The sequence below is a fragment of the Colossoma macropomum genome, unplaced genomic scaffold (assembly GCF_904425465.1).
Source record: "Colossoma macropomum unplaced genomic scaffold, Colossoma_macropomum, whole genome shotgun sequence".
Classification (NCBI taxonomy): Eukaryota; Metazoa; Chordata; class Actinopteri; order Characiformes; family Serrasalmidae; genus Colossoma; species Colossoma macropomum.
In genome coordinates, this window is record NW_023494792.1 from 58,205,653 (window position 1) to 58,230,623 (window position 24,971).

General features: G+C 41.5%; 1 protein-coding gene across 1 annotated transcript in view; it reads right to left on the reverse strand.

Annotated features, from left to right (window-relative positions):
* The window catches only part of plxna4 (plexin A4), a 439,320-nt gene that overhangs the window by 197,723 nt on the left and 216,626 nt on the right, over positions 1–24,971 (reverse strand). Inside the window, exon 4 of the mRNA XM_036577672.1 lies at positions 15,648–15,779. Coding sequence (XP_036433565.1) covers positions 15,648–15,779 — 132 coding nt within the window. The remainder of the gene's footprint in view (positions 1–15,647; positions 15,780–24,971) is intronic.

The following is a 24,971-nucleotide window of genomic DNA, read 5'->3' on the forward strand; positions in this document are numbered from 1 at the left end:
GTCGTTAGCATTTTGGTGGAACTGCTCCTCCTTTAATCACGATAGTAATTTCATCTGTGCCAACCTCTTCCACACCCTCTCCAGTCAGCCTAAAATCCCCGAGTAAACCCCACAGGTCCCTTCGGCACCGCTTCCTCCGCCGCCCGCCCGCCGCTTCGTCAGCTCTGAAAGTGCCAGTTTATTACAGTCTAATCCAGCAGGCTCATCTCTCCTTCACCGCTCCCCTGCCTTCATTAACACAGGCTCAGCTTACAGACAGACTCACCTGCGCTGAGGGCGAACTCCACCACATCTGAGGTGTAAATTAGGCTGGACGAAGCGCTTTGTGTCTCAGGAAGCTCGCCAGCCCTCACACTTCACAGCTCGAGGGGTTTCAAGGGGAATTCCACTGATTTTTCATAATTTCTGCATAATTTAATTAATTGTTAAGGTGTAAACACAGCCATTCAGAGTGGTTTGATGTGATGTGTTTTGCCAATCTAGAGAGACTAACCAAGCAAGGTGCAGAATACAGGGGATCCTGTCCAGGGCCCCTTATTTTATCTCTTGGACCCTCTGAATGTCTCAGTGTCAAAATTCTGGGAGGGTCCCTAAAATGCTGTCTGGTTGGGAAGCTGCTTCATCCACAACCAGGTGAGCTTCTGCCTTTGGAGGGGGGCGGCTTTGGAAGGAGGGCTGAAAGTAGGAGGTGAGATTTTTTCACAAACTAGCTTACACTTCCTGATTTCTTCAAAATCACCAACTCCAGCTTTAAAGAAGCATCATTTCTTTAAAGCCACCGGTGGTTCCGAAACGCACTTCGTCATATTCTTTACTTCATAGCTTTCATATTTCGTAAGCTGCATTCAGAAGGTGGGGGTCATGTGAGAGCTGTAACTGTCTTCTTTCCAGTCAAATAGATGGGTGATGTCATTTTAAACCTTATAATAAAAGAAGCTGAACTCACAATTTTTTTTTTCTACTTAAAGTCGACCCATTTTTCCACAAATCTGGGCTATAAACTATAAACAGATGGCGTCTCTTCAGTGATCTGCTCTGTACAAATAACTTTTTAAAAAAATAAAAAAATACAAAGAGCGTCTAAGATTTTTGGCTTTCAGCAGTAAATTGTAAGCATATAGCAATATGTGTGATCATAAAACACATGTTCTGTTAATTTGAGGGGAACTTTTACAAAAAAAATAAATAAAAATTACATTTATTTCATGCAGTTCCTGAATAAAATGCCTTAAGATTTGGTCATGTAAATTCAGATGGAAAAACCGAAATATACCCACGAGCATAAGAGGTTAAAAAAAGCATCATTATTAAAGGAGAATTCCACCAATTTTCTGCATAATTCGATCACTCTGATGTAAACAAAGTCATTCACTGCAAAAAATAGTATCTTGTCAAGTAAAATTATGTTAAATCTAGTCGATATATCCAACATTTCTCCCGTTGAGATTGTTGTGCACTTATTTTAAGATTATTTTTTACTTGTTTTAAGTAAAATTATCTCACTATACTGGAAAATAATTCGGCTTGTTTTAAGAAATGTGCTTGAAATTTGCAAAATTATCTGCCAGTATAGTGAGATAATAAAATAAAATGACCTAAAACAGGTAAAATGTCTAGAAATAACCCAAATAATCTAATAATAAGTGCACAACCATCTCAAAATAAGAAATATTAGATAAATCAACTAGAAGTAAAATCATTTCACTTGACAAGATACTATTTCTGCAGTGTTCAGAGTGGTTTGATGCGAAATGGTTAATTGTAGAGAAGCTTATTGACTGAAAAAGGCTGGGAAAATCCTAATTAAATCACCACACCCTGTTCTTTCCATTCCACTTTCATGAATGCTTGTGTCCACAGTCTTGAACATCATTGGTGCATGGAAGTTGCCATGGGTTGCGGACTGTCTTAAGAAAACAGGGCCCTCTCTCTCTTTCTCTTTCTCTCTCGGCCCTCTCTCTCTTCTTGGAAGTGTTTAGCTGGTTTCCACTGAAGCAGAAGACTGATGACAAAAGCCCATCGAGGATGACATATGAAGTTAATCCATCAATGTCCACCTCAGATTTTTTCACCCCTGAAGCGTGCACGCACGCACACACACACACACACACACACACACATACTTCGGCGCAACATTCTCCTTATTTTGACATCAAAAGGGTAATCAGGAGCACATCCAGACTGGTGTCAGGCTGCTTGTCAGAGGGAGATGAACTGGTGTAATATGAGCTATTATTTACCCGTCTCTCCACTTATCTCTCTCTCTTTAGATCAGAGCAGCTGATGCCAGCCTGCTCCTATAGATCTAATCCTACAGCACAGCCAGCGCATCTGATCCAGTCTGGTTTACGACAGCAGTGCTGGGGCAAAGGCCCAATAAACACAGCCTGCTTTAGGCTCAACAGCCTTATTAAAGCTGTAGCTGCAGTTGTGGGCTTGTTTACACATGCACATTCGCAGTGGAGTGAAGTCTGTCAGAACAGCTTAATGTAGTGGACTGAAGAAGTTGGCTTAGCTTTTTCAGGCTATTTATCTAGGGCACTAGCTAAGGGACTACCTTTCACTAACCCGGGTTAATGCTGTTGGATGTAACTAAGACCCCATCCACACTTGGCCACTCAGACCCCGTTTACATCTGGTCACTTCATGCGTCTTAACTGCATAACTACAGACGACTTACAGGAACCGTACAATACCGATCGCTCAAACCACTTCAGGATGTGTACTGAGACGCATTTGAGCAAATCTCATACCAGTGTAAACACATCCATCTCTTCAAGACAAATTCAACAACCAAAACCCCTCACAGTACAAACAAAAGCCCTCCAAGTACAACTGAAACCCTCTCATAAGTTCTTACCTAAGAACCAATCCCAAATAAGAAAACATTGGTGAAACTGTCACACACTAAAATAGGCACAAAGCCGAATTCAGCTTCTTGTTCCAATTCTCCCGTTCCACCTTAAATGGTACAGCAGTTACATTCTGGCACCATTTAAGGTGGAAAGGGAAACTTCGAACAAGAATCAAGCGAATAAGAAGCGACTTCAGTCACGTAAAAAAATCTAACGCTGAGAGACACTTTATAAGAAACTTTTCCACTTTTGAGGAAAAGTTTCCTGCTGGAGATGCGAGAGAAGCGGCTATAGCTGAGCTGAAGCTTAAAGCAGAGCAAAGTACGTCTGCGTTTTTGTTTATGTTATTAGCCTATACTAGTATATCAGCACATACCGAGACATATTTACAGCCAAGATGGTAAAATGGAAATGAAATGTTGTGGCTCCCAAGGTGGTTTGATTTTTATTAAAAGGACAAAATGGCTCTTCTTAACATTTCAGTTGTGACCCCTGACATATCGTATATATATAGTCAGTGGTTCAACATCTCCGTGATTGTAGCCTCTCGCTGCTCATACAGATTATGGACTCTTGTAACAGTGGAGGTTCTCAAGGGGAGCTAGAGCTTTCCACATTAGTGCTTTTGTTAGTTTGCTGCTTGTTGATTTATTTATAGGTCTTCCAGAGGGGCTGTCTAGTGTAGCCTTGTCAAAGGTATCACTTTAAAATCCATTTAAAACCTGTATTTGAAGAAGAGGGCTACAATTTTTTCATATTATTGACATTATTGGCAGGTTATTTCACAGCAACATACAGTGCACTGCAGCCGGGCTTCAGCCTACTACAGACTGTCTGAAGGGTCAGACAACAAAAATGCATCAGCAACATTAAAAATGACCACATTATTAATGCATTCAACAGCCCTAAATGTGAATGTAACTATATTCCCTTGATTCAGATGTGAAAAGATCCCAAGCTTCATGAAAAGTCAAATGTCCCTCAGTGAATGCAACAGGTGCTTTACTGACCGCATGGAAATGACTGTCTGCTTGAACCGCTAACTGGACATCCTGTTATGCCCCAGAGAATGTGGCAGAAAGGTGTTGCTTTCACAGCACACGGACACACATGCATAAAGTGCCCACATGACTATGACACTGGCCGGTTTGGGCCATAGCCACAGCTAGCAAGGCTAGCGGGTGGCTCAGTGTTAGCTCAGGCCTTGCGGGCTCAGATGGAAAATGCAATTATTTCTGCTGTGAAGCCAGCCACTCTGCACGCTAAGTGGATTTGTGTTCAGCCTCTGATGCTGCGGACCCAGCAGCGACGCATACACACACACACACACACTCACACACACACACACACATATCAGAGCTAATTCTGTTGGAGCTGTATCATCAACCCTACAGGCGCCACGCATCACCACCGCCCAGACAGCAGGCACACACGCAGCCCCGCAAAACACCACTCACAACATGCATGTCTCACTTTTATCCTCTCTCTGTCTCTCTTTTTCTTTGCGTGTCTGTCTCTTTCACTTCCGCTAAAAGGGTTAGGAAATCTCCCCCAATGGATCACTGCTGCTATTACAATCACATACTGTTTGGTTGCTTTGTTTCTGTACAAATTTGACACGACACGGGCGGAAAAAGCGGCTCGAGAAACAGCGCTAAGCGCTACAGAGACGCTGATCAGTTCGCTCAATGAATTATTCCGGATTCTAACTATTATTACTGTGATGTCTTCAACCAGGATCCTAAAACGTGATTATTTTTAGTTCGACCAGTCTGTGTTATGACTGCATGATGTAAATAACATGAACCAGCCAGTTCAAGTGACATGATTGGTTAAGTGAAAATAAGTTAACACTGTTTCTCTACAGGTAGCAAACTTAAATATGACATTTTTCTTCATATTTTAGTGCAGAGTTTCGACTTATTTACCGAGTTTAATCCTTGTGTGGCGTTGATGTGTTCATTCAATATAGCCATAACAATTTATGTAAAAATACCACATATTTAAAATATCACAAGTGGTCAGCGTAGGGTTCTCCTTTAGCAGCTGTAGCCAGTCAGCAGCCTGTCCATGTTGTCCATTCTCACACACACAAACACATACACCGATCAGGCATAACATTCTGACCACCTCCTTGTTTCTATGCTCATTGTCCATTTTATCAGCTCCACTTACTATATAGGTGCACTTTGTAGTTCTACAGTTACAGACTGTAGTCCATCTGTTTCTCTGATACTTTGTTAGCCCCCTTTTAACCTGTTCTTTAGTGGTCAGGACCCCCATGGACCCTCACAGAGCAGGTACTATTTGGGTGGTGGATAATTCTCAGCACTGCAGTAACACTGATGTGGTGGTGGTGTGTTAGTATGTGTTGCGCTGGTACGAGTGGATCAGACACAGCAGTGCTGCTGGAGTCCATAGAAACTATTAAGGGTTTCTTTTGGTTACTGATGGTTTTGTAATATATTATGTCTTATGGTTTAACCGATTACCTGTGGTTGTTGCGTATATTGGCAGCGGTCTCCCTTCTTGAATGGTGATATGCATGGCGACACATACAACCAGCACACACAGTCGCTGTTTACATCAGAGACGTTATAAATGATGAGAACAGCCACTGGTTGAAATACGAACTGGACGTTCATAACGCTCAAATTTCCTATAAGACTTTGTTTACACGGCACAATCGTGCTGTCCTACTGCGCATGTGTTCCACCGGCCTGAAACCGCTGGAGTGAAACTGCGGGTGTGTAAGTCTGCAGACCTTTCTCTACAGGCCTGTAAATGCTGCTGCATCACAACTCTGCATGTCTCAAATGTTGATGCAGTGCTTCACTAAGTCCCATATCAGAATCATCGGCTCTCATCTCTCCTGAAGCGAGCTGAGTAAAGCTCGCAGTCCTTTGTCTTGCCATCTCTTCTCTCTGACAATAGGCTGCAGTTTAAAGTGGGCCACTGCGCAAAGCCAATATAAAGACTTTCATAAAGCAGATGTCACTCCGAGGGGATTACGGCAGGCAGGGCCATGTACAACTGCCTCTGAACGCAGGGCTGTAATTGAAATTAAAGGTCGTCTTTATTAAACATTTTTTTTCTGATGAGGTGGCAGATGCCGCGTGTCCGTCCGAAGGAGCAATGAACCGCTTCCCCCCGAGGGTCAGCGGAACTGAAAGTGTTTGCGCAATTATACCGCAGTTACAGTCTCGCAATAATTCACACTTAAGCTACCTGCAGCTCTAATGCTCCTTATATGGATAATTAGGAGCATGAGTGATGCGTTAGGCTGATACTGCATGCTGTGACATTCTAACAGGCCATAAGGCTGCACAGGTGACTCAGGAGCAGCAGAGAGAGAGAGAACTGCATGTCTATCAGTCTCTCTATTGATCAGTGTGTATATCAGTGGTGAATGGTGATGACTAGAGCTCTCAGTTCGGACCGTAAATTTCCATTAACGCTGCTACAATAATGCTACTTTCTGCTAGCGTCCCTATGGTGTTTCTAATTGTGTGTTAGCACTAAGCCAACACTGGCCAAAGACAAACAGTCGAAGGTCATGAACACATTTGGATGCATATTTTAAGCTTGTAATAGACATACATTTTACCTTATGTATCAGTTTTACAGTGACCCTTCCAGTATTCAGATCAGTGACATATCTAGAACGTCTGGAAGGAGTGACGTTTTCCACCCACTGGAAATCAAACTGTTACTGGTTGATTCCTCTGTCACTTCCTAAAGAGGTTAGTAGTCAATTGGACACGGTAGGCCTTCAGTTCAGCTCCTGCTTGGCTGTATCAACTTAGATACCACAGGATTAAAAATGTTAGTGTTTCAAGATTTTAACCCAAAACTTATCAATGAAATAGAAGATTTACTAGAACACTTGGAAAGTTTAAATACCAAACGTATGATAATTCTATTAATCTGAGTGAGATGAAGATGCAAAGAGGAAAAAGTGTGGATTTTCTTTTAACGAAAGGAAAAATTTATCTCGTACAGATAATTGAAGAGAGGAGATAAAAAGAGAGAGAACGAGAGAAGAAGAGAGAAAGAGAGAGGAGAAAGATAGAGAGAGAAAGAGAGAGAGAGAGAGGGGGAAAGAAAAGGAGATAACGAGAGACTAAGAGAGAGAGAGAGTGGGAGAGAGAGAAAACAGTGAGGGAGCGAGGGGAGCAAGAAAGAGAAAAAAGAAAAAGAGAGAAAGAGGGAGATGAGAAAGAAAAATCTCAATAGGATATACAAATAAGCGGAAACAGAGATAGAGATAGTGAGGGAGAAATAGAGAAAAAGAGAGGAGAGAGAGACAGAGAAAGAAAGAAAGAAAGAAAGAAAGAAAGAAAGAAAGAAAGAAAGAAAGAAAGAGAGGAGAGACAGAAAGAGCAAACGAGAAATAGAGAAAAAGAGAGGAGGGAGAAAAAGACAGAAAGAGCGGGGAAAGAAAGAGAAAACAAGAGGGAGAGAGAATATCAATAAGACAAAAAAATAAGGAGAAAGAAAGACAGAGAAAGGGAGGAGAGACAGAAAGAGCGAGGGAGAAACAGAGAAAATAATAGGGAGGAGAGAGAGAGGAGAGAAAAGGAGAGAGAGAGAGATGCTGATGATAAGCTCCATTGTAAATGGAAGCCAGTCTTCTTATGGAAAAACACTGAAAATATGCAGAGACTGTAAAGATTCAAAAAGCACTGAAGCAACAACTTTTTCTAAACTGCTGACTGAATTCACTCGACTTCACACATTCACAGTCGCATACAGAATCAGAACACCACTGAAAATAAGTTAACGCATCCTCTACAGGGAACCCTTGTGTGGTGTTGATGTGTTTGTTACTCAGTGGTCTGGTGACCCACCACACTACTGTTTTATTAAATCAATACAGCCATAACAATTTATGTAAAAATACCAGATGTTTAAAATATCACAGGTGTCCAGTGTAGGGTTCTCCTTTAGCAGCTGTAGCCAGTCAGCAGCCTGTCCATGTTATTCACCCTCACACACACACACACACATATACAAACACATACACACACAGACACACACAGGCTAACAGCAGGCCATGTAGGAGGAGAACAGAGTGAAGGACACAGCACCTCCACACTTTTACTCCCCGCAGGTTCACCCAACACCACATGTGTAATATAAATGTGTGGGGGGTGAACAGAGTGAAGACACTGAAAATGGGTTATTTTATATGTTCTTCACAGAAAATGAGCAAAGACCAAGAATCTGGGGTTGATATAAAAATAAATCACATCATGTTTTCTTTTGGTAAACGTTGTAAATGGGTCCCACAGACCTGAACACCACACAAGGGCTAAATTCAGCAAATAAACAGTAACTATGCATTAAGATGTGCAGGAATGTGTTCTTAGTGTAGGAACTTCTTTTCACTCAGAAAATCAACAGAATTGTAATTTGAACAGGGGTGCCTAGACTTTTGCACACAACTGTATGTGCAATATTTTCCAATTTCAGCTAAAACAGGATAATGAAAATAACTCTAGAGCAGTGATTTCTGCTGCTGCGTTCACACCCAACATCAGCTGGACTGGATCTTCTCACAGCAGCAGAAGGTTCATGGCGCTCCTGCAGGCCAGCTGCCGCTAACACAGCTCAACATGCTAACATGGTTAACAATGAATGAAACCTAGCAGGGGGCCACTCAGCACGGTTTCAGCCGCTTTACGCTAAATGGCGCCCTTTTGCGCTTATTCATTATTAGCAATGCTGTCGTTTTAGGCTGAAGACTCGCTTTTCACTGAAGCTCACAAACCACAGCAGTGATCACTGAAGCCAAAGCCCAGCAATAATACATGCTCAAACAGACACACTGCCTCTCTTAAAACATGCATTTATCACTGCACTTTAAACCCTCTCTGCATTTCGTCCTGGGCAAACATACAAAGTCATGGCATCTTCATGTTTAAGCTCCCTCTCTTTCCTCTCTAACCCTTTCTCACTCTCTCTCTCAGGCTTTAGTCTTAAAACCCTGGAGACAGAACAGTAACTGGATAAGTCACGAGCTGTGAAGTGCAGGGAATGCAGTCGTATGGAAAAGTCTGGACAATCCTGGTAAAATTACGTTTTGTTAATTTTCGAAGTCAGCACATTAAAAAAATTAACTTTTTGTATTTTTTAGTGCGCATTTTCTATTTTCTTCGATTTGCTGAGTTCAATATATTGGAAAAACATAAAACATGAGATATAAAATGTGCCATAACTTTTGCACAGGCCACATTTTATGTTTTATTTTTATTCCAATACGTTACATTCAGCAAATAAACAATAAGTGTGCATTAAAATGTGTATAAGTGTGATCTGTGTGGAGGATGTGTAACTTATTTTTACCGAAAAAATCAACAAAACCTCATTTCACAAACTTTTGCACAGTAAGTTTGGGGACACTTTGATCAGCGTTAATGTTTGATTTTCACTCTAGCTTTTCAAATAAGTCAGAAAAAATAACATAAACATAAAGCAGGTATATTTTTAATGCTTTGGGTTTATATTTGTAGTATTTCATGTTTATTAAAAAGCAGGTTTTGCCTAAATAATGACTTGAGTTTCATGAGGGGAGTTTCAAGGCCTGTCAATCACAGGTGCTCATTAGAATATCAGGCCACGCCCAGACAGTTCTCAGATAGGTTGTGCTCTCGAAAGCCATGTTTTAGTATATATCTATCTTTTTTCCATTCAAACTTTGCTGGATGTCTAATATAACAATCAATTTCAGTATCATACAAACATTTTTAATATCCCACTGTTTTCCCCGGAGCTCTGATTCTAAAGGGATGGAGAGAGAAATTGGAAAATTAGTTATGTTTTTGCTACATAAACCATACAAATCTCATAAGTGGGCCTCAGGGAGAAAACAGAAGAAAATGTGGGATTCAGACCCTTTAGAGCAAAATGAGAAAGAGAATATTTTGTATTAAATTCTTCATTCGTTGCTCCTTTTTATTAAAATATTTAAAAAAAATAGATGTCCTTAGACTTTAATAGGCAGTGTAGATTAATATGATGGTCAGTGTGACTCTGATAGAGACGCAGACATGATGCAGAGCCTTGAGCTGTGATTGGTCGAGGTGCTGGGACTCTGCTGACCTTCAGCTGATCTCCTGCTGTGTGGAGCCTCAGGAGGTCAGCAGAGCCACAGCAGCTCAACCAATCACAGCTAACGACCATCACTCCATTCCTTCATCATCACTCCATTCCTTCATCATCACTCCATTCCTTCCTGCTTTATCACTCCATCTCCATCTGTTCATTCTCCACCCCTTCATCATCACTTCGTCCCTCCATCCTTCATCACTTCATCTCTCTCTGTCCATTCTCCATCCCTTCATCACTTCATTCCTCCATCCTTCATCACTTCATCTCTATCTGTCCATTCTCCACCCCTTCATCATCACTTCATTCCTCCATCCTTCATCACTTCATCTCTATCTGTCCATTCTCCATCCCTTCATCATCACTTCATTCCTCCATCCTTCATCACTTCATCTCTATCTGTCCATTCTCCATCCCTTCATTCCTACATCCTTCATCACTTCATCTCTATCTGTCCATTCTCCATCCCTTCATCACTTCATTCCTCCATCCTTCATCACTTCATCTCTATCTGTCCATTCTCCACCCCTTCATCATCACTTCATTCCTCCATCCTTCATCACTTCATCTCTATCTGTCCATTCTCCATCCCTTCATCATCACTTCATTCCTCCATCCTTCATCACTTCATCTCTATCTGTCCATTCTCCATCCCTTCATTCCTACATCCTTCATCACTTCATCTCTATCTGTCCATTCTTCATCCCTTCATCACTCCTCTCCTCCATCCTTCATCACTCCATCTCCATCCATCCATTCCTCCATCACTTCATCATTCCATCCCTCAACCATCACTCCATTCCTACTCCTTCATCACTTTAGCACTACATCTATCCATCCCATCATCAACAATCCCTTCATCACCCCATCCCTCGTACTTTCCATCTCACATCACTCCATCATCCATCCTTCTCAATCTCCTTTCACTTCATCCCTCATCCCTAAAATGCATCTCTTCATCTTCCATCACTCCTTCCTTCCATCCCACTATTCCTCTATCCTTCCATCACACCATCACTCCATCATCTGTCTTCCATCATTTCATCCCTTTCATCATTTCATCTCATCTTCACTTTCATCCCATTCATTTAATCTCTGCCACTCCATTACTCCATCACTCTATCTCTCATCCTTCCATTCTCCATCCTTTATTGTCATCTCTATCTCTCCATTACTCCATCACTTGATCCCTACATCACTTCATTCTCCATTCCTTCTTCACTCCATCTCTCCGTCCCTTCATCTTTCTCTGCACGCCTTCAACAATCCATCACTCATTCACGCCATCCCTCTATCCCTCCATGATTTCATCCCTCTATCACTATAATACTCCATCCCTCATTCAGCGCCCCCCTTATCTATCCCCTCTTCTCCTTCTCTCTCTCCTCTTCTACTTTCTTCTCTTTGTTCTGCATTTCTCCAGTATAGAGGTCTGAGCAGCAGGGGGGCACTGAGCCAGCGTTCCTGCTTCTCTAGAAAGTTTTCCCACAGAGAGGATGCAGAGAAGATGACTACAAAACTGTGTAAACAGAGGAGAAGAGAGAGACAGGCAGAGATTAAAGAAGAAAGGAGTAAAGACGCAAGATAATCTGCAGTATTTCACAAGAGAGCGCATTAAAGTCTGAGCAATGACGTGAAAAGTCTTAACTGTATCACTGCTGTCGGGACAAAACCCAATATATATATTTATATATATATATATATAAATGAAGCGACACACAAAAAGACAGAAATAGAGAATCAGAGAGAGAAAGAGAGAGGGAGAGAAGTGAAGAGAAAGAAGGAGAGTGAGACAAAATGAGAGGGAGGTAGGGAGAAACAGAGATCCAAAAGGAGGGAGGGAGGGAGAGAGTTAGAGACAGAAAGTGAGAGAGGAAAAAGAGCAAAAAGAGAGGTGTAATGAGAGAAAGAAAGAGGGAAACAGAGAGACATTAAATTAAAAACTGGTGAACGTAACGTTAGCAAACGGCACCTGCCTGAATAAGTATTTCATTGCTGTGGGGAACAAAACCATGCATCTCCATTTTTGTCGTTTTTCAGTTTTTTACCTAATTTAAAACCGCCTGTTGTCCTTTACATTGTGTGTAAATTTCATGATGAATGGACCAAAACAAACGGCCCAAAATGACTTGGAAAGATGTCTGGTTCCATTGACTTACATTAAAAGTAGAGTATGTTTTTTCCTTCTCCTGTAAAGTTACCATTTTGGAGATACGAGGTTTTCTTCACACAGCAGCGATATGTTATAATACATATCATACATTAGGCCCTGCCTATTTGTGTACAGTCTGAGTCTGATATCTTTGCCGTGCAGTTATGAAAAGCTTGAGCAGTCATGGAAGAGTTGAAGTGTGTTGCATCACAGGCAATTAACCTTTTAAAAGAAGCCTAAATAAATCTTTCAGTGAGCGCTCAGTGAATCTGTGAGAGCCAGACTGAGCAGGGATGTCAGCTGAGCGAGCGGGTGCGCATTTACATCTCGACTCCGGCTCTAAATTCTCAAGGCAAAGACCAAACAGCGTCTGAAGCGCTGCTTCACAGAGAGCGCGGCGGTTTGAATAACAGAGTATTTTCTTTAGACTTTGATCGATAGTGGACGTTGCCTACTTACTAATGAACTCTACGTTCATTAGACTTTTCATAGAGTTCAGCTTCTCCTAATTAATCGCGTCTCCTTGCAGAACTGAATAAAACATTTAAGGATTTCAAGTGGCCTCTGTTTGCGTTTGCATGTGCGCGCGGCGGAGGGGGTGGTAGTGGGGGAGGGCCGTAATGCGTGTTCACTAAATAGCTTCTAAATTTATTTATGATTCCCCTGTAGAGGACATCCCAAGATGTTTGTACCAAACAGAAAGCAGATGACAGAGCTCTCTAACTGGGCTAATAGGCTAATTGCGGCTGGATGAGATCATTTACTATGAAATTAATAGCCGCAGCCTCATGTTTATCCAGCAAAGTGTTCCGTTGTTCCTCTATCAGCAGGCGCAGGTGGGGGTGACCGTGGCCCAGTTTTAATACTTGATACAGTTTTGCTAAAACTGTTTGGCATTGTTCTTTACACTTACTGGCCACTTTATTGGAAACCCCAGCCTTGTAGCTCCACTTCGCTGGTGTACAGTTAGATACTGCAGCTCATCTGTTGCTATACACAATATGTGTTAGCCCTTCACGAGTGGTCAGTTTCCGTCCACTGATGGACCACTCAAATACTGGTTAACAGCAGTGCCGTTAGTTGTCGTAAGAGGAACCGGCAGTTAAGCCGGCAGTGTATGGCTGTCAAGACCACCCCCTTCAACTGCGACTGGTCCTAATCACCATGTTGTTCATTCTGAGACGTCCCCCTGATTGTGACTGATCCTAATCACCATGTTTTTCATTATAAGACCTCTCCTTCAACTGTGATTGGTTCTAATCACCATGTCATTAATTCGGAGAACCGCCCCTGACTGTGATTGGTCCTAATCGCCATGTTTTTTGTTCTAAGACCTCCCCCTTTGACTGTGATTGGTCCTAATCACCACGTTGTTCATTTTGAGACCTCCCCCTGATTGTGTTTGTTCCAATTCACCATGTCTTTTTTTTGTTCCTCCCCCTGACTGTGATTGGTCCTAAACACCATGTTGTTCGTTCTGAGACCTCCCCCTGACTGTGATTCGTCCTAATCACCATGTTGTTCATTCTAAGACCGCCCCTTGACTGTGATTGGTCCTAATCACCATGTTGGTTGTTCTAAGACCACCCCCTGACTGTGACTATTCTTTTTAAGTATTCTTTCGTGATTTGTATACTGGATACTGATGGCTTTAACGTTCTTCCCCAAACACATGATAGAATTCACCCTCCCAGCTTGGTTGCTTTGTGTGATGGGTGAGACCTGGCTAGTCGGTGGAACTGGACATGACTAAATTGGGGAGAAAATTGGGAAAAAAAGTAACTGACCAATGGTAACTGGGGTAAAGGGCGGCCGATGAATTGTGCATGAGAGCAGATCTACTGTACATCTATATAGTGGACCTATAAGGTAGGTGAACTTTATAAAGTGTCGACTATGTGGAGGCACAAGGTAGGGTTGATTCAAGGTTCTGGGTTCCTCCCATTCTGCTATAGTTTTCCTTTAACAGTGATTCTCACGCTCTGCCAAAACATGAAGGAGAATACATTCTTCTGGCCAGTGAAGGTGTGAGTTTGGCACTCATAAGTGCCCAATTTCCCAGAGCAGTTTCTCTCCTGCCAGACAAAAGCCCCGCCGGCCTAGCTGAGAACGTATTGAAGCCCGGCACCTTTCTTCTTGACATTACCTGAGGTTGGTTTCATTTGAAAAGACGGAGCTGAAGAGCTCTTTTTGAGCTCCGCTTGCTTGTGATATTCGACACGAGCTTGTTGAGACCCTTCAAGTGCTCCGGCTGCCTTTCTGGGTGTGTATGTGTGTATCTGTTTGTGCGATTGAGAGTGTCGGAAGACCTTGTCCTCGTTGCTGGCAAGATGAATGCATTCAGACTCACCACAGCCATCGTTCGGCAAAAGACCTAGAGGCCAGTTCAGCTAAAAAAAATGCATTTGCAAGTATGCTTAAGCCTGCACAAAGATCAGAGGTCATTAGTGAAAGGTTCGGTTCAGAGAGCGCATCGCTGAACATCTTCGCTGGCTGCTTCACGCTGCGTGGGAGTTTCTGTAGCTGATGAGCTGCTCTGCTCCAAACGAACCTATTCATAGATCCTTGTTTGCATTGTTATATTAAGTGCTAAGTCAGGAGTTCTTGCTGTTTTTTCTTCTCTTCTTCCAGCCCACACCATCAACCGTAGCCAAGAAAATCACGCAGCCCGTATCTTCGCAAAACAGCCACCTCCAAACCAGCCACCTCTCACTTTCCAACCTCTTTGCATTCGTAAACAAACCCTTCCACAAGAACTTTCTCAAACTTTTAGTTCATTCTGGAAGCGCCAGGCAGCTGGTTTCGCATCACATCAGTGCCGTTTTGACTCTTTTTTTGAAACAAAGTGACCCCAAGTGGAGTTTTAACCCCCTGTCTGGACACATCTGCATTACCTATTTATAGTAATTTGCTCGGTTTCTTTCAGAGTGAGCGTAAGTAGTGAGTACGCGTGCACTCGTGAGAAAGTGCCTTTTATTCTGTGCAGTGAATGCAGTGTTTTATGGGTCGTAATGGCTCACAGGCTTTAGCGGTGCCGGAGAAACCACTGCAGTGTCCAATCTACTCCATCCATTACACACACTGCGGCATTTGGAGCATTTTCAGTCAACACGGCGCTGCGAGTAAATTGCGCTTGTGCGTTTCTGTGCACACTTATGTGAGCCTGCACCAAAGAGAGAGTTCGTAAAGTCTAATGCACCACTCCAGCCTCTCTCTTGCTCTGTCTAATTTACATTACTGTGTTTAAACACTCTCTCTCCCTCGCTCGTTCACTTTTCATTCTCTCTCTCTGCAGCACCCCCCCCCCTCTGCAGTAGTAGCCTAATTACCGTAAGTGATCCCACCTATTGTCAGAATTTTCTGGCAGGTGTGCGGTTAAGAGAGAGAGGGAGAGAGAGAGCGTGCGAGGGTGTGCGAGAGAATGATAGGTATATTCTGAACGAGCATAATTTTATCCTGCGGCGTTCACAGGTCTGCCGTGTGTGTGTGTGGATGCTAACTGCAAAGAGAGAAAAGGCCAAATGACTCACCTGGGTCTCCGACATCACGTACAGGAAGTGCTGATCGGCCGAGAAGGCCATGTCCCGCAGGATCGGCCCGTTCTCCACCACCTGCACCGTCTCGTACTGCAAAGCGCCATGGGCCGTCCCGTCCACACGAATCTAAAAAAGCCAGAGACAGACGCCGTTACTAAATCTGGGACTGAGGCACTGATTGCATGGGCGGAGATGGAGTTAGGGCAGCTTGTTAGACAGCTGTACGGGGTCTGATGTACCAGGATCTGATAGTTCAGCAAAATGTTACCCTGCCCTCATAGAGCCAGTTTTCAAGTTTTTCTCCAGAACATCTGGCACACGTAGGCGCCTGAACAATTGAGCAAGTGGAGCACCTGCAAATACGTGCTTTGACTCTTTCTACTTTTTATTCAAACAAAAAATTGACTTCCAGTGTAAGTTCGAGGGGTGAAGTTTGCTTGTAGAGTTGTAGAGAGTTGTAGAAAGATCTTTATTTTTCTTAACTACAGTGAAGCAGTTTGGATTACAGTGTGGTAGTTTTAACTACAGTGCAGTGGTATTTAACTAATGTGTAGGAGTCTTTAACTACAGTGTAGTAGTTTTCCACTAGTAGTGTGAACTACAGTGTAGTAGTCTTTAACTATAGTGTAGCAGTCTTTAACTACAGCATAGCAGTCCTTAACTAGTGTGGCAGTATTTAACTTCAGCGTAGCAGTCTTAAACTACAGTGAAGCAGTCTTTAACTATAGTGAAGCAGTCTTTAACTAGTGTGGCAGTATTTAACTTCAGCGTAGCAGTCTTAAACTACAGTGAAGCAGTCTTTAACTATAGTGAAGCAGTCTTTAACTAGTGTGGCAGTTTTTAACTTCAGCGTAACAGTCTTAAACTACAGTGTATCAGTCTTTAACTATAGTGTAGCAGTCTTTAACTACAGTGTAGTAATCTAACAACAGTGTAGCAGTCTTTAACTAGTGTAGCAGTCTTTAACTAGTGTGGCAGTCTTTAACTACAATGTAGCAGTCATTAACTACAATGTAGCAGTCTTTAACTACAGTGTAGCAGTCTTTAACTACAGTGTAGCAGTCTTTAACTATAGTATAGCAGTCTTTAACTAGTGTAGCAGTCTTTAACTACAGTGTAGCAGTCTTTAACTATAGTATAGCAGTCTTTAACTACAATGTAGCAGTCTTTAACTACAGTGTAGCAGTCTTTAACTACAGTGTAGCAGTCTTTAACTATAGTATAGCAGTCTTTAACTAGTGTAACAGTCTTTAACTACAGTGTAGCAGTCTTTAACTATAGTATAGCAGTCTTTAACTACAGTGTATCAGTCTTTAACTATAGTGTAGTAGTCTTTAACTACAGTATAGCAGTCTTTAACTACAGTGTGGCAGTATTTAACTACAGTGTGGCAGTAATTAACTACAGTGAAGGAGTCTTCAACTACAATGTAGCAGTCTTTAACTACAGTGTAGTAATCTAACAACAGTGTAGCAGTCTTTAACTATAGTGTAGCAGTCTTTAACTAGTGTGACAGTCTTTAACTACAATGTAGCAGTCATTAACTACAATGTAGCAGTCTTTAACTACAGTGTAGCAGTCTTTAACTACAGTGTAGCAGTCTTTAACTATAGTATAGCAGTCTTTAACTAGTGTGGCAGTCTTTAACTACAATGTAGCAGTCTTTAACTACAGTGTAGCAGTCTTTAACTACAGTGTAGCAGTCTTTAACTATAGTATAGCAGTCTTTAACTAGTGTGGCAGTCTTTAACTACAATGTAGCAGTCTTTAACTACAGTGTAGCAGTCTTCAACTGCAGTGCATTAATCTTTAACTGCAGTGTAGCAGTGTTGAACTACAGTGTAGTAATCTTTAACAACAGTGTAGCAGTCTTTAACTATAGTGTAGTAGTCTTTAACTACAGTATAGCAGTCTTTAACTAGTGTGGCAGTCTTTAACTACAATGTAGCAGTCTTTAACTACAGTGTAGCAGTCTTTAACTACAGTGCCGTAATCTTTAACAACAGTGTAACAGTTTGTAACTTACAGTATAGTAGCTTTTATTTCAGTGTAGCAGTTTTTAATAACAACCCTCCTAGAAAATCCAGCGTAGACTAGCTGGTCAGCTAAATCAGCACCAGACCAGCATAAACCAGCATAAACCAGCTTAGACGTAGTAGTTTTTACCTACAGTGTAGTGGTTTTAGCTAGCAGTGTCACAGTTTATTAGTTGTAGTTAAAAGGCTTCAGCTAAGCACTTTTAAGCTAACAGGGCAGTAGCATTTAGCCAAGAGTGGAGCCGTGTATGTTAAGCTAACTGTAGCAAGCATTGACTAGCTTTTGCTAGCGTCTTTTAGAGTTACTTACTTAAAAGTAAGTACAAACTTTTCACCCCTACTTCCACACTTCCTCCACAGGTGTTGCTGATTAAAAGGCATACAGACACACAGATTGACATATAATTATCCACGCTAAGGCTGCCACTGAAGATGCCCTAAAACAGCCATAACTGACTCATATTCTGATTTGAGTCATGCCCATTAGGCAAGGGAAAAAACGCTCTCCCTAACTATCTGTCTCACTGTCACTCACACAGACTCTGTGCACCTAATGCACCTAAAATCCTGTGAGAACCTGCAAAGTCCTGACATGTTAATCTTTCATCACCTGTTTATCTCTAATGACTAACACACTTGCCTTTTTCGCTTTGCTTTTCAGAGCTGCTTCAGCAACGTCTCACCCTGCGAGCACCCGATTCACCTGAGAAAGCCTGTTCAAACTCGCACATGTTGAATTCTGACATGTTAAACTTTCATCATCTGTTCATCCATAATAACTAAAACACTCCCCTCACTTTTAAGCACTGTGCTAGTGCAATGTACACTTTTCCCCCTCTGAAATTTCCGTGATGTCAGGGAGCTTCTCAGCGCAGCGACAGCTTTCCTCTGCCTTTGTGCTTATGCCATTGTGTCTCTGCATTGTTCGGGGCCTTATCGATCAGAGATCTGCTCCAACACAAAAGACCTTCAAAACAGGCTCCAATCTCTTCATTTTGTCTTTCTGTCTCAAAGGTTTAACCTCTCTCTGTTTGTTTTTTTCCCCTTTTCTCTTCTCATCTCTTCTGCTGAGTGAGCCATGATCTTGGTTAGTATTACAATCTCTCTCTCCACATCAAAAAGGACTAAAAGCAAAGAAAAAAATCCCCCTTTCCACAAGAGCCAAGGCCGCATTCAGCAGGTCTGTTATCTAATCCCTCCAACTGGGCCACTGTGTCTTGTGTAATCTGAATAGTGTTGTTTTGAACATTTTGATGACTTTGTATTCGGGTTGCATGATACAGATGAAATACTAATGTTACGATTGTATTGCAACTGCAGTACAACTTGCAGTATATTGTCAATTCTTAGCTGCTTTATTGTGCTTTTTCAGACTTTTCATGCTTAATAGTGAATCAAATTCAAAGGATATGTATTTTAACCAACTGCACAGGGATGCCTAATAATGCTATATGGATACAATTAGCCCCACTAATGGTGTGGATCCATATAAACTCCCCAAAAGTGGAGTAATGATCTGGATATACTACCTCCTCTTTCATTACCCATCTTTTTTCCTAGTGTGGCTTATGTGATTATTCTTTTGAGTAATTTACAAGAGTCACTCAAAGCCCATATGGATATTTCACTCAGCCACCGGCATATTTAACTCAGTTATAGGTAATATTTCACTATAGCCTTTTAGCCTACATTCATACAGCAGGTAAAAGTGGCCCAAATCTGATCTTTTCCCTCATATGTGGCACCGACAAGTGTTTGTGTGTCAGCGTGAACAGATAAACACACTGAATCAGATATTTTCAATTCTGATTTGAGACGCTTTCATATGTGGTACTGAAATCTGATACATATTCGATCTGCGGCAATGCGGCCCAGTCTGAACAGCCAGATCGGAATTCATGCGACTTTTCCATCAATCCAGCTCCACATTTGGCATAATTTCGCACTGCTGAGACCTCGTAAACATTTAGGCTGATGTTTCTGTATAAACATTAGAAGAGACTCATCCAAAACCCTCCATGTTCTAAGAGATTTTGAAAGAAGTGTCCGAACGCGGCCGTAGGAGAACGAGGCTGCAGCGTCACAGAACAGTTTAAAGCCTGAAGGCAAAGTTTAAAGAATCCGAGGACCAAAGAAGTGACTTCTTGGCAAGTGAACACATCTTAATTGTAGTTAATATATCTAATATTTCTCATTATGAGACTTTTATAAGAATATTCTAAGATTATGCAACTTATTTCTAGACACTTTTCACTTGTTTTAGGTAATTGTGTCTTATAAAAGTGTTTTATTCCACTGGTAGATCATTTTACTTGTTTAAAGCATTATTTCTTGAAATAAGCAAAATTACCTTCATTATTTCTCAAACATGTAAAATGATCTGCCAATGGAATAAGACACTTTATCTGGATAAAATTACTAAAAACAAGTAAAAAAGTCTAGAAATAAGTCACATAATCTTATTATATTCTTATAACAATCTCATAGTGAGAAATATTATATAAGTTGATTACATCTGAGATAAATTCACTTGTTAAGATATCAGTTTTTGCAGTGTGTTCGGTGATCTTAAGCCTGCCAAAATGACACACCACCCACAACACTGCGTCATGACGTCATATTCCCAAGTCCTACTGCTGCATTCTGCTATATCAGAATCACACAAGCCAGTATCGCAGCTTCTTGCATGTATATGTATGAAGCGGACCTTACACTATAGAGCAGCTACATAAATTAAACTGAGGATGAAGATGATGGCGGTGATGATTAATCTGAGGTCAGGTTTCAGGACAGGGTAGGCTGTGCCAGCATAGCGGGCAGACTGTGTTTGGCCTGTGGACAGAAGTATGGACAATCCCTGTGCCCTGAGAGAACCCCTGTGGGGTTAGACAGGTGTAGTCACTGCCTCAGAGGATTGTGTTATCACAGCCACCGCCAAGAGAACAACTCACCTGGGAGGAATATTAGCATGCCTCCTACAATTATCAGAGATAAGGGCAGACGATATGTGATCTGGTCAGCATTGTACTGTCCTGTACTCTAGTGGGACAGTGCACTGTGCTTTGAGATTAAAGCAATAAAGAAGCCAAATATAGAGTCAATGGTGCAAATAGGATCTGCAAAATGAACAGATCTCGCATATTTGGTCACGTTTGCTTGAGTTGGGTGCAAAAGTTTGGGTCAAATTGCATGTTTTGTTGATTTTGTAAGTGAAATAAGTTAACATGCCCTCTATAGAGGACTTACCTGTGCACATTTTAATGCACGATTACTGTGTATTTGAAAAAAACACCAAAATGTGGCCTTTGGAAAAGTTTTCACACATTATATTTCACGTTTTATTTTTTCCCCAATATGTCAAAATCAACAAATGCCACATTTTAAGTTATTTTCACTTAGAAAATCAAAAAAATATATAAGTTTCCCCAAAATATTCAAACTTTTGCATACGACTGTATGTCTGAACCAAGCTCTAATCTAGGCTAATGGCTAAGTCTGTTAAGGTAGCACAGCTATCCATGAGTTGTAGGTGTAAAATTAACCAAGTAGTGATATAAGGTGCCCAGTAAAGACATCAGAAGGTGTTTCACTACGAATTCTGCTGAGGTTTCCTCTGCGCTGACTAATAAATATGCCTGCCTCAGTATGCTCACTATTAATGCATCATAATGCCACAATATTGGCCGCAAGCATTCATTCACAGCCCATAACAAAACATCACAATGCATATAAATAAGCCAGGCACGCCAGTCACAGCCACGTCTGTATAAAAGCAGTTCAATGTTAAACAATAGCAGTTCTTGTCCCTGCTTTTTTTTTTAATACTCCATTTCATTTCAATATCAATAAAGTGGATTACATAGAATAAATCCTGATTGGATTACATCGCTAATCTCCGCTATCGCATTATGACTGGAATTAAATTCTGGGGCGAGCTATGATTCTGACACAATCTTAATTATCTTAGTGGAGACGCCATGGCTTTCTTAAAACAACACTCTGTTTGTACAGATTCGTTTATTATCATTATTACTATTATTTTTCCTGCCTCTCAGCTGCAGATGAAAAGACGGGGCGAGGAGAGCAAACAATCCACTGCAGCTGAGTCTAATGTGCAGCGCTCAGACGCTCTGCAGAAGCCTTTGTGGAGCCTCTTGGGATGCAAAATATTGCCACAGCAATTATTTTCAGCTTTTTATCTGCCATGCATTATGTGTGCTGTCTGTTCAGAGGGACCTTGACTGCATGAGAAAAGCGCACGGGCAGAATGTCCACCTAGAGGCAGCAGGCTGTAATGACAGGCCATGCCACATGCAAGCTGAGTGACCGAACCACTGTTGTGTCTGCATCGGGATGTTTGTGCTCCTGGTCTGCATGGCGGTGGAGGGCAGTATAAATACAAACCAAACGTCCTCCGACCCTTACAGGGTCCACATCATAGAAAAAACAAAGTTTTCTCACTTTTTTTTTCATAAAAGAGTTTGATGATGTATGTAAACACTCTAAAAGTTTCACTGGTCACTCTCGAGTCCACATACAACTAGACTGCAAAAACAGCCTTTTTCGAATTCACTGTTTTTGTGATGTCACAGAAATCAAGCCAATTACATATATCTTCCTACTCGGCCTACAGCGTTTAGCCCCGCCTGCTCGCACTGAAGTTATAAGGAGTGTCTCGGCCTGGTCTGCACACTACAAAATGGCCAATCACAATACATGCCAGTCTTAAAGGCACAGTAACCAAAACAACCTGTTGGATTCAAAGGGATGAAGAGCGGTCATGTAAAAAATGAATTATGAGTGGTTTTGGTACATAAAACCACACAAGTTGTATAAGAGGACTTCGTGGAAAACAATGAAATACAAGAAAAATCTAAGATATGGGCCATTTAATATATATTTACCCCATGCTTTTGTTATTTCAAGCTATTGCTGTGACTTCTAAGCTTAAAAACAGCCCATTTGCACTTCCACACATCCACCAATTCAGCCTACAGCGGTTTGAATGAGGCACAATAGAGGGCAGCCAATCAGAACATAGCTAATTTGCATAATCTCATAGGCACAGTACCAAAGACACCCCGCTTAATTCTAAGGGATAAAGAGAGGTCATGTAAAACCACACAAACATTATAAGTGGACCTCAGGGAAAACAATAAAATAGCAGAAAAATCTCAGATATGGTCCCTTTACTATATATTTATTTACATATAAATCTATTTAGTATTGCCAGCTCCTGCTGCCACTTCTAATGCTTAAATAAGATGCTCTTGTATTGGTTATCGGTTCATAAATTTTGTACCCAGGCCTCTATTCCTCCATGCAGGGTATTCCCCTTAAACGACCTTGGGAGCAGGCCTACCCTCCATTTCCTGAAGAAATTAAGCGTGTTGCATTAATAAGTGGTCAAGGCTGAAGAGAGAACAGGTGCACTGATATGTTTTGACAGGCCTGTCTTCGGAGCTTGTACCGGGCTGTCGAACACACTTGTTAAACAGCTCAGACCCTTTTATTCGTTGCTAGAGAGTAGAGGCCACAGAGTGTCTGCCTGTTTTTAATTCATAAGCATAGAATGAGTTCGGTCAGGAAGAGAGTGACGACCCTGCGACAGTTCCTTTAGCTTTCTCATGCGCTTTAGTATCGAGGACAGCGGACTGTGAACAAAACTACACTGTAAAGGACTTTTATTACAGTATTAATGTTCTTAAAGCGGTATATTCTGTTCTAACAGCATAACAGGGCTGAGCTGGAGCTTGGCTAAGCTGACAGCAGGCAGAAGGAGAGGTGGCGAGGGAAGCCATTCCGGTGCGATAACCACAGGAGCTTCACAGTTTTCTCATGCTGGGAGGACTCTGCCTAGCCGCCATGGAAACTGCCACTTCCTCTCGCTCAACATAGCCTCCATTAGATCCCTGCTCACCAGGCTAAAGGATCGGAACAGAGACGAGCGAATGTTATGGACTGAAAGGTCAAAATCTAGACCGTGTGGTCAGCCAGAGATAAGACTGGGCGATTTATCGTTTTTGTGATAAACCGCGTTATCGTCAGTACCTAAAGGGCCCATATCTTACATTTTTCTCGCTCTTTTCATCGCTTAGAATCAAACAGGCTGCTTTTGCTACTGTACCTTTAACACCGATGTATGTAAATGAGCTCTATTCTGATTGGTTGTCCTGCATTCAAAAAGCAGTCCGAGCTGAAACACCTCAGCATGAGTGGGTGGAGCTAAACTGCTGTAAACTGAACAGGCAGATATATGTAAATGGGTTGTTTTTTTCTGATATCACAAAAACAGTGAATTCAAAATCATCTTCTGAAACCGTGACACAAGATGTTTGTAGCGCATTTGTAGTGGTAATTAAGGTAGATTCATATAAAATCATAATTTTAGTGTACTTTTTATTGGGAGGTCTCTGTTCCAAAACCTAGCCCCTCTTAAATTTACACTTGTGAAAAAATTACTTACATTTTTTCTTTTAAGATCTTTTCGATTTCTTTTAAAGTTGAACGATTCAGATTTCTCATGAGTTTAATTTTTAAATAAAACGCTTCTTTCAAAAAAAATGCTGTTTCACATTTTTATGTCACTCCTGAAACAGTTTTATTCCATAGGCGGAGCCTTATTTTAGCCATGCCCCCGATTTTTTGCTAACTTGTTTGTGTTTCAATAAAATGTGTTACACCTTTATGTGTGTACAGCTGTTCAAAGCTGTGTTTGCTGGTCATGTACTGGCTGCGTTTTTGAGCTCTGCTAAAAACGGGCTAAAATTGTCACTACCGAAACAGTCACTACTGAAACATTTGGTAAAGCTTCTATAATGTTTTGACTGTTTTGGTAGTGACGAAAAGATTTTTTTAAATTTCTTTTAAAGTTAAATTGTCTAGATTTATCACTAGTTTAATTTTTTAAATAAAAAGCTTCATTCAAAAAATGTTGTTTCACATTTTAATGTCACTCCCGAAACAGTGTTATTCCATGGGCGGAGCCTTATTTTAGCCACGCCCCTCCACTGTAGAGCAGGAAGTAGACATCCATGTCCCTCATGGCCACACGGTGAGTAGTTAGATCCCATTGTTTTGAAGTGAATGTGTCCCAAAGTCTAAAAGTCAGTGTGGAACATTAAGAATTGTCACTTCTGAAACACATATTTTTGCCAACTTGTTTGCTTTAATAAAAATATGATGATTTTATGTATGTACGGCTGGTCAACGCTGTGTTTGCTGGTCATGTACTGGGCTAAAATTGTCACTACTGAAACATTTGGAAAAGCTCCTACAATGA